Source organism: Poecilia reticulata, linkage group LG1, assembly GCF_000633615.1.
Source record: "Poecilia reticulata strain Guanapo linkage group LG1, Guppy_female_1.0+MT, whole genome shotgun sequence".
NCBI lineage: Eukaryota > Metazoa > Chordata > Actinopteri > Cyprinodontiformes > Poeciliidae > Poecilia > Poecilia reticulata.
Genome location: NC_024331.1, coordinates 992,440 through 1,002,176, shown reverse-complemented (window position 1 = coordinate 1,002,176; position 9,737 = coordinate 992,440). Strand labels below are relative to the sequence as shown.

At 36.2% G+C, this 9,737-nt stretch overlaps 1 protein-coding gene across 1 annotated transcript in view; it reads left to right on the top strand.

The window, feature by feature from the left end:
- LOC108166304 (glutamate receptor ionotropic, NMDA 2A-like) overlaps positions 1-9,114 on the top strand; it is a 122,245-nt gene extending 113,131 nt beyond the window's left edge. Inside the window, exons 5-7 of the mRNA XM_017304851.1 lie at positions 7,019-7,185; positions 8,743-8,877; positions 8,976-9,114. Of these exons, the coding sequence (XP_017160340.1) occupies positions 7,019-7,185; positions 8,743-8,877; positions 8,976-9,099 (426 nt within the window). The 3' untranslated portion in view covers positions 9,100-9,114. The remainder of the gene's footprint in view (positions 1-7,018; positions 7,186-8,742; positions 8,878-8,975) is intronic.
- Positions 9,115-9,737: the final 623 nt, after the last annotated feature.

The window sequence follows — 9,737 nt, the reverse complement described above, 5'->3', positions numbered from 1 at the left end:
TTGATTTTTGGTTGAAGTCGACAAATGATGGTGGATCAACCATGAAACAACCATCCAATCAAACCGTTGAAACTGTGTCATTGAATCAATGTTGTTTTGTTGTTGAAATCTAATGACTGAAATGCATTTGTCTGATCAATGTTGAATCAATGTCAGCTGTTTTGCCACACCCCTTCCCCTCCCCTCCACCTCATCCGAGCTCTGGGTCAGAGCATTTTATTACTGAGCATATTTTAAATTAAGCACTGTAGAGGATAGTTGGTGCTGATTCCTTTCTGTACATTTTCTTACTTGTTCATAACAATTCTCACTGACTGTTTGCGTGGGATATATTGACACAAAAACATCTACAACTTACTACCAGGAGTGGAGCGGTCCACCCCCAYATTTACATGAGTGGGATGGCCCAACCACACAGCTGCTTCGCTGTTGGCTTGTTGGCAAAATATGTTAATTCAATGATGAATTATTATTACCAAGGTTGCATGTATGGTTGAGGTCAACGGTGGAACAACTATAAAACACACTCTAAAAAGAAAATAGTTGAACCAATTTAATTGAATTGCTTCTGTAGGTAACAAGCAATTCAATTAAGTTTATCCAACTGAATTATTAAATTTATCCAACATAACTTATTAAGTTTAACCAATTCAATATATTATAATCATCCAACTCAATTTGTTAATTTATTTTTAACAAATTTATTAAGTATGTTTAAGATAACAGATTTAAGTCAGTCTTACTCAAATCATTTAATTTACTTCAAAAATGAACTTATAAATAAAGTTACATAGCACTTTTCCAGTCATTTTGACCACTGAAAGCAATTTACACTAGAGTCACATTCACACATTTATTTAATGCACTGACCAGTTGGGGTTAAGTGCCCAGGGGTCATGTTGACATGTGGCAGGAGGAAGCTGGAATTGAACCATCAACCTTCTGATCACAACACAACTGCTCTACCCAAAGAGCCACGGTGGTTTACCAGGGAATCTGTCCCTGATTAGTTTGAGTCATTGTGTCAGATGAAGGATACAAATGTGGTATCGAACTTAATTATTTCACGTAAAGTCAAAGTGAATCCAGAGTGTTTCACCACTGGTCCTCTAAGCCCTGCAAGTTTTAGGCATTTCCCTAATTTGGCACACATGATTTTAATTGATGTCTGATTAACGGGGTTTTGCTGAAATGAAAACACGCAGGTCAGTTTGCCTTGARGACAAGGTTTGGGGAAGAACTCGTGATCTAAATGTTCAATCAATGGAAGCTGTTTTTCACACCCCTCTACACACACCCCTTTCCCCCCACCACCACCCACCCCTTACCTGGGCCCATCTACCCCTCAATCTCCTCCCCCTTACCACTCTCCTCCCCTCCTCCTTGGGCTCCGGGTGAAACAATTTTAATTTTAGGTGAGGGTTTTAAATTTTCACATTTTATTTTGTTAAAGATCTTTTTGGCTCTAGTGGCCTTTATTTGATAGTTAATTGACAAGAAAGGGGGTAATGAGAAAAGCAGGAAGACATGCAGCAAAGGTTGCCAAGGCCAGGAATCAAACCTGCGACGGCTGAGTCAAGGACTAGGGCAGGGGTGGACAACTCCAGGCCTGGAGGGTCTCCTGCAACCTTTAGATGTGTCTCTACTTCAACACACCTGAGTCAAATAATAAGGTCATCAGCAGGACTCTGGAGAACCTGCCTGAACAGAGGAGGTGATTCAGCTGTTGGATCCAGGTGTGTTCTACCAGGGAGTCATCTAAGAGTTGCAGGACACCGGCCCTATAGGACCAGGATTGCCCACCCCTAAGGCCTCCATATGTGCAATCTGTGCAGTTTGTTGCACCCCTCATCACCTTCTCATCTAAACCTACTCCCTCCCAAAACTCCCCACACCCACCTGCTCCTCCAAGCCTTCCCCTCTTCACCCTCTCTCATCCCTTCTTCCCTCCCCCCATCCTTGAGCTCTGGGTCAGAACATTTTATTACTAAGTGGAGGTTAATCATGTTTCAAATTACGCACTACATGCTGAGAACATTGGATTGTGATTCCTTTATGTACATTTTCTTACTTTTCTATAAATATTATTACTGACTGTACATAATGTGTTGACACAAAAACATCTACAAGTCTCTACTAGGAGTTGTACAGTCCGACTCCCCCTTTTTACACTAGTGGTTTGTCCCAACCAAACAGCCATTTTGCTGCTGGTTTGTTTGCAACTGGCTTCTGAATTGAATTCTCCTCTGAGCAGTTTTATGGTAAGTTTTTCAATATTACTTTGATATTAAATGTGTTTATTAAAAAATAATGGCATTGTTTTGTGCCCATAGTAATCCTGGTTATTTTGGGGCAAAACAGATATTTTTAATAATTGAGGTCATGTCTCATTTTGTATTATTTTCATCCTGCCCACCGCTCCAGGCCTAAGTATGAAATCCTGTGAAATTTTGTGAGATTTGAGTTTTTAAAATAGGACGGGGCCTATTGTTTGGTCTGAGAGAGCATGTGGTGGACAAGGAAGTGTAAGGCTGGCTGCTCCAGGTGGGTTTTAAATTGTTGTGATAGTAATCACTTGTTTTTCATTTTTTTATTATGATGTGCTTAGGGACGTGCTTAGATGTGCCTGTTCCAGAACAACTGAGTTATATATTTGCATGACAGTCTGCAGCCATCAAGAAGTGCAGAATGTTGTTAATCATCCACAGATTAAATCCAGGTGAGGCAGAAAGGAAACACTTAAAACATGTAAGGCACTAAACCTGAAAATGACCAATTCTGTCAGTTGTTTCTTGGATTGGTAACTGGTTAAACTGAACTGGACTATTATTACTGGTGTGGGATATTTATCAGCACGTGGACATTTTGTAATGAATTTGATAAACTTATTTGTAAATATTTATAGTTGATTGAAGATTAAACCAGCTGTTTGATGGAAGTTTATTCTGTATAAATTATAAATCATTTTTCCAACTACAGTATGAATCACATTTTGATCTATTTATCTGTCTCTGGTGTGTTGAATAAACCCTGATCCTCCCTGAGTTTTATCTTTAGGTTTTCTGATAAACGGCCTTTATTTTAAATATTGATTCCCTCATTTTAACATGAGTGCAGCATCATAAATCCTACACTAAACTGCAGCTTCATAGGTAAATGTAGTTGTATAAGTAAACATTAAGATAAATATTAATGAAAGATTAAGATAAAAATTAACAGTGAGTGTACATAGGGAACTATATGGTTTGTATTTGTTCTCAGACCTGTAACCAGTACACTGTTTAATCTTTCAATGTYTTTCAGAWCTTTTCAAATGTTTATCATMTTTCTAACCGGCACCTTCCTCACTTTTAATTTTGTGTTTTTCAGCCGTTGCTCTGCAGTTTGACCAAAAGCTGACTCTTGAGGACAGCAGTAAAACTGTCAAGAAGTGGCTTCATTACACGCCAGAACGAGAAGAAGACATCACAAGGAATCAAAGTGACGCCAACCAGAGTGAAACTGGGGTTACCACAACTTGTACCGTTTCCCTGGTTCATACAGTACAAAGCTTAACCTCATGGACTCTGTTCTTCTGTGGACAATAGACTGTTATTCTGACAGTCAAAAAGGAGTCAAATATGTTTAAAGATCTGTCCTTCTTTTCTTAAATAAAATGTTATATCAAACATATGTTTTATATCAAATTTTTTGTACACAGTTTACTCATGATCTGCCAATAATATAGTGTTTAACACCAGTGAAGAAACTTTTAGTGGTATGTTATGTAGACCTATCAGACCTAAAAATGTACATAAATCCTTAGCTTTCATTCAATATGAAATCAACCCAAATCTTCATGTAGATCCACGTTCAGATGAAGGTTGAATCAACATTGATTCCTAATTGATTCGATGCAATAACAACACAAATATGCATGTCAATTGATATACAAATGGTGGCTGAATCAACATTGATATAATTTCAGTTATGGTTGAAACCCTAACGTTGATTCAACATACAAGTCACCGACCACTTTCAATATTGATTCAATGTTGTTTCAATCACTCTCTGCTATCTGGGTCTTTATCAAACACCATCTCTTTAGGGAAGCTGACAAACCTATCTTTAAATTTGACTAAACAAGTGTTTAACATTGTATTTTAACATATAACATCAACACTGGTAATCTAACACTTTTGATTATGCTTTGTAGATTTTGATTCATCCCCTAAAATATTTATTATGGAAAGTATTTTTTTCTTCCAGTTTAATATTGTCTTTAAATGCTGGTTATCTAAGATGCAAATACAAGTAAAATGTCTTGCCTAGGAAAAACCTGTATTGTACAATTATTTTGCGGTAGTTTACTGCCAGTCGTCAGTCTTGATTGTGACAAGAGAAGAAGACATCAAATTGACAATATCCTACCGTATTTTGGAATAACAGTATGTTACTGCTGGAATTCCGGCGTAAATTTACAGCCATTTCTAAGAGTGTAGATGAACTAAAGAAATAGCTGTTTATTCATCCAATAAGCATCCTTATTTTTTACATCATTTATTTTTTACATTAGTTATTTTTTACATCAGTTATTCCCTGTAACTTGTCATGTCTGTCATAGTTCTTGTTACCTCTCCGAGGAACATTTCTTTCAAAATCCACAAAAAGTATACAGCAAGACAAACACCCGCAGCCACAGACTGATGGAATGGGGACGTTTTGAAGTGTAATTTTCTCTTTGGCCATTTCCACTTTTTTTTTTTCTTCTCAAGGTGCAGCAGGGAAGATAATCTCTGAATGGTCAAATTTATTTTGTGTTTGCTGGATTTGAGTAATTTGTTTTGACAAAAGGACAAAACCTTAAGTTCTGACAAAAAATTTCACAACTACAGAACAACCTGCAATCATTTAAAATGCACACATAGACCATTAAATTCAGCAGAAGACAGTGGGGTCTCTAAGTAGACTTATGTAAAACTGGAAACTATGACAAAAAAATTGTGTCATGGTTGTTTTAAAATGCTGGCAGTATCACAGTTGATGATGGCATTTTTTCACTTATTTACTTATTTTAGTTTGATTGGCATTTTTTATATGTTTATGGCTTATTTTACTATCTAGAGAAAAGAAGGACAAGGCTTCAAATCAAGGTTGTCAATTTAAGTCAGAATGAATTTGAAGAAAATGTTGCAGAATGGAAACTTTTACGTTTCTGCATCATAGGTCTCTGTTTGGTTAAAGCGAACTCTGGTGCACTTCAAATGCCAGTAAAATCAACCCCAAAGTGCAACGACTGTCACACAGTAATGATGTTTTCCAATTTAGCAAATTCCAATTTTCCAATTTAGTGGTAGATGGTATTGGTCTGATGATCTGAAATAAATTAGTGGTATTTAATTTATACTGTTAATTTAACAGTAAAATTAATTAGGAATTGATGTATTCCTAATGCCATACATAAAAAATGTATGGCATTAGGAAGAAGGCAGAAAAAAATCCAACAAAAACTTTACACACAAACTAAGAACACTACACTCATTTTGTATCATAGAATATTATTTTTTTGTCCCCCCAAACATAAAGATAAAAACTAAGATCAGCTGATTATCCAGCTATAAATATGATTACATTCTTGCACTTCATCGCTTTAAATGTACAACTTTTTGAATTTAGGTATTGCAGTCAAAAGATATAAACCAAAAGGCACAAATGAACTTTATGAAAAATAATAATACTAAAAACAACAAATAAAATGTACATCACACAATGTTAATACTATGTATTTCTGGTGTTTCACACTGTCAGTGCAAACCTCAGACAGAGCGCCAAGCAGAGCTTCAGCGTTTCTCTCCTCCTTATTGTTGTCCGTTCTTCAGAGAGACGAGCTGCTAGCAGCGCTGATAAATCGCCGTCATTCCATTCAAAACATAACATGTGTTCCTGGTGCTGCTCTTGATTAAAACTCATAATTTTACTCCTCCAAGCAGTTCTCTGATAGCAGACAGCATGCCTGTGGTCCATGACTAAACTATAATGCTGTTTGGAGTTTTCAGTGACTTCTTTCCTAATGAAATTAACATGTTTACTCTTAGATTGTCTTTCCCTAATTTTAAAATGGATCTGATGATCTAAAACATTTTGTTGTAATAAAAAGCAAAAACATAAGAAATTTGTAAAGCACACTGTATTTTAAGCATGTTTATTTTTTTCTTCAAAGGCTCCTTTTCTCCCTGCAGCATATATGTTAGCCTTAGTCTAATGGATGGAAGTGTTATTTTCCTTCCCATTCTGGCCCTCCGCTCACTCTGCTTCTTCCTCTCTCATCACTAGTCTTCGTCTTTGTCAGACTGTAGTGCTTTTTGTTGTGTCTTGGGGAGGCTCAGATGAAGCTTAACACACATCCTGCAATCATTAGCAACTTATTTCACACTCACTTCAGGTTTTATCCATTTTAATAGGTGCTTTGGTTTGGTGGTCCTCACTGCTGCCTCTTCCTTTCACACTCGTCTTCACTTTTCTCTCATTGCTGACACTAAATGATTTAATCGAGGAGGGCATTGTGAATTAATGCTGTGAAATTTTGAACAGTTTAAATGAGGATGTTCTGTAATTTCACAACGGATATATTAACTAAATCCATATTGTTCACAATTCTATGCCACAGTCATGATCATTTTAGTACTTTTTTTTAATTCGAGTTAGCAGCACCACATAACGTGTCAGTTGGCATGACATTAGTCTTGGAATCAATTACTTTTCAAGATAATCTGTGGCTGTTTGTTAAGTCTGCTGAGTGCTGAAGTGTATTAAGCCTGTGAGTTATGAGGCGGTTATCACCGACCATTACGGTCCCTCTTGTTGCCAACAGTCACTCTTGCAGCGCTGTCTCATTTGTTGCCTGAATCTCTCGCTCTTTCTGTATCTTTATCCTTCTTTCCAATTTCTTCCTCCTCTTATTCCTTCTCCCTCCTCAACTCTTTTCATAGTCTGCCTGATTGCAAAGAAAAATCTGATTTTCTCCGCTGTGTCTTTTCAGGATGAGAAGTCCACTTTCTTCCAGTTTGGCGCAGCCTTGCAGCAGGAGGCTCTTCTCATGCTTGCAATCATGGAGGAGTATGACTGGCATGTTTTTTCTATAGTAACATCCAAGTTCCCCGGCTATCAGGACTTCATCAGCACTCTGAAAGTGACTGTGGATCACAGGTACAAATACACTCTGAAGCCCTCTCACACACTCTGAAAATCCTGTGTTGTTGGGATACTCATAAGTGCTGTTCCACATATTTGTTTTCACCCAGAAAGAAATATAATGAGGTTTTTGACAAGCTTTTGATTGAGGTTTTCTATATAATTCATCACAGAAGATGTCATAAAATCCAACCCTACACAATAAATAACAATATAACTTATTCTAGAATATCATCAAAAAATTGATTTCTTTTATTTTTTCAACTGCAGCTTTACCTTTCATTTTATTTGAAAGGTAAAGCTGCTGTATATAACTTTTGCAACTAATGATTTTTACATGTTTGTTAAAACTGCCTCTATATTGTGAAAAGATCAATATTCTCCTCCTCCTTCAATCTGGAGAGACTCCTGAGCTACTATTGCTGAAATAAATCAAATACACCAAAAAACAACCAATCAGAGCCAGGAGGAGGGTCTTAGTGCTGTCAGTCATCCTCATATACTCACTGCTCAGTGTAGTAATTGTGGAGAAACAACTTACTGTTACAGGAAAATCCACCACCATCAGTAGTCATGCTAACAACAGGGTCAGTAACAAGGAAGAAGCTGCAGCGTAGAAGAGAGCAAAACCTGCTCATGGCTCTGATTGGAGAAAGCAGAGGAGCTAAATTTTGTTTTAATATATATATCGTACTGTCACGAAAGAGTGACAGTTTCAGCAAATATGTAAAAAATATATCTATATATTTTTTTAAATAAAAGTTACATATTCCAGTTTTAAGTGAAAGGGAAACATGTGGTTGAAATTAAACCAAATAAATAGGATTGTAAAATAAAACCTTAGGGTAACAGTCTGGGGGAGAATCAAAAGACGAACCTCCACACGTCCAGGTCATGAACTAGAACTGCTGCATGACTTGTGTTAAGACTGCAGAGGCATAGGGACTGGACCCTAAGACAAAAAAGGCTGAAACTAAATTTTACCTGTATTTTAATTTAATATATTTTGGAGGCAATAGAGAGGGTCAGAATCCAAGCTGTAAATATGTTTCAGTGTGTTGTATTTTCTGTATTAAACATCCTTATTTTTATTCATTTCTATGCAATATTTTTATTTTCTGATTAATCTCATTTTGATTATATTAGTTATAAATTACAATAATCAAAAAATAAATGAAATGCTTTTTAAATAAATGTGTTTAATTAATTTATGTGATGCTGAGATTTCGAAAGACATTGAAAGACTTCATGTTCCACTCAATCCTTTCATATCTCTAAGTATTTAGCTTAGTTTACATAACACATGTTTTTTATGTGCTTGCTTAAATAGAAAAATAGGAAAAGGTTTGAAAGTAGTTTTGTGATCATTTTCATTTATCCCTGTATCATGTTTATTTATTGTTTTCAAAGAAACCCAGAGCACTAACACAAGTTGAAAAGTTAATGGATTCTGCAGCCAGAAATACCAACACATTTTTCAGAAATGCGCTGTGTGATACCTGATCGTTAATATTTCTTCATGGTTGCTAACCAGATTAAGCACCTGTATTATTTCATGGTGTATTGTTACAGCTTTGTGCGCTGGGACCTGCAGAGTGTTGTGACACTAGATGCTGTAGATGGTGACCCCAACTCAAAATCACACATTGCCCTCAAGAGGATACAGAGCCCTGTTATACTGCTGTACTGCTCCAAGGATGAGGCAGTGTGAGTGTTGGTGTCTTTCATTTTCTACCACGGTGTTTGTATTTCTTTGTCACATTCTGCCAGATTTCAGCTGTGAATCTGTCTGCTCTCCCTGACAGATATATCCTGGAGGAAGCTCGGTCGTTGGGTCTAATAGGAGCCGGTTACATCTGGATTGTGTCAAGCCTCACCACTGGAAATCCAGACTTTACCCCTGAGGTAGTGGAGCTCACGATGTTGTAAACAGGTGGCCACTTTCAGGCGCTTTGACAGTACAAGATTTATTTCGATACCAAGCTGTTCATGCCGTCGTCTACCTGCCCCAAATTTCTTCTCTTTACTTTACCCTGCCCAACACTAATAAGTGATACTTTAAATGAACATAGATTATTATTTTTTCATTGCTGGAGTTAATAATGGTTATTTTTCCCATTCATTGAGCTCTTTCTTTGTGTCTGAAATCATTTACTAGCCCTAAAGCAGGATGTTAAGTATCTCTGTTCAAATATTATCTAAACATAATCTAAGTTAATTATTCTGTCCAAATAATATGGAAATATGTGAAAATAGATAAAGCACTGTCTAAAAGACAGAGCTGTGCAACGTTGTTAAAATATATGTAACTCATAATTGTATCATCATAAAAAAAACATTTTCATTTTTAAGATGACATAAAGCTCAACAAGCAGAGATGTTAACATTTATAACTGAAGATCACAACATGAATGCAGAACTTATTTTATTTAGTTCTGTTTGGTAAAGAGGTAAATGCCTTAAAATAAATTATTATTTTATTACAGAAGTCTAATCTTGTAAAAAGAAAATATAGAAAATTCAACCTATAATGTACATACATTTATTCAGTGAATTTATTTATATAT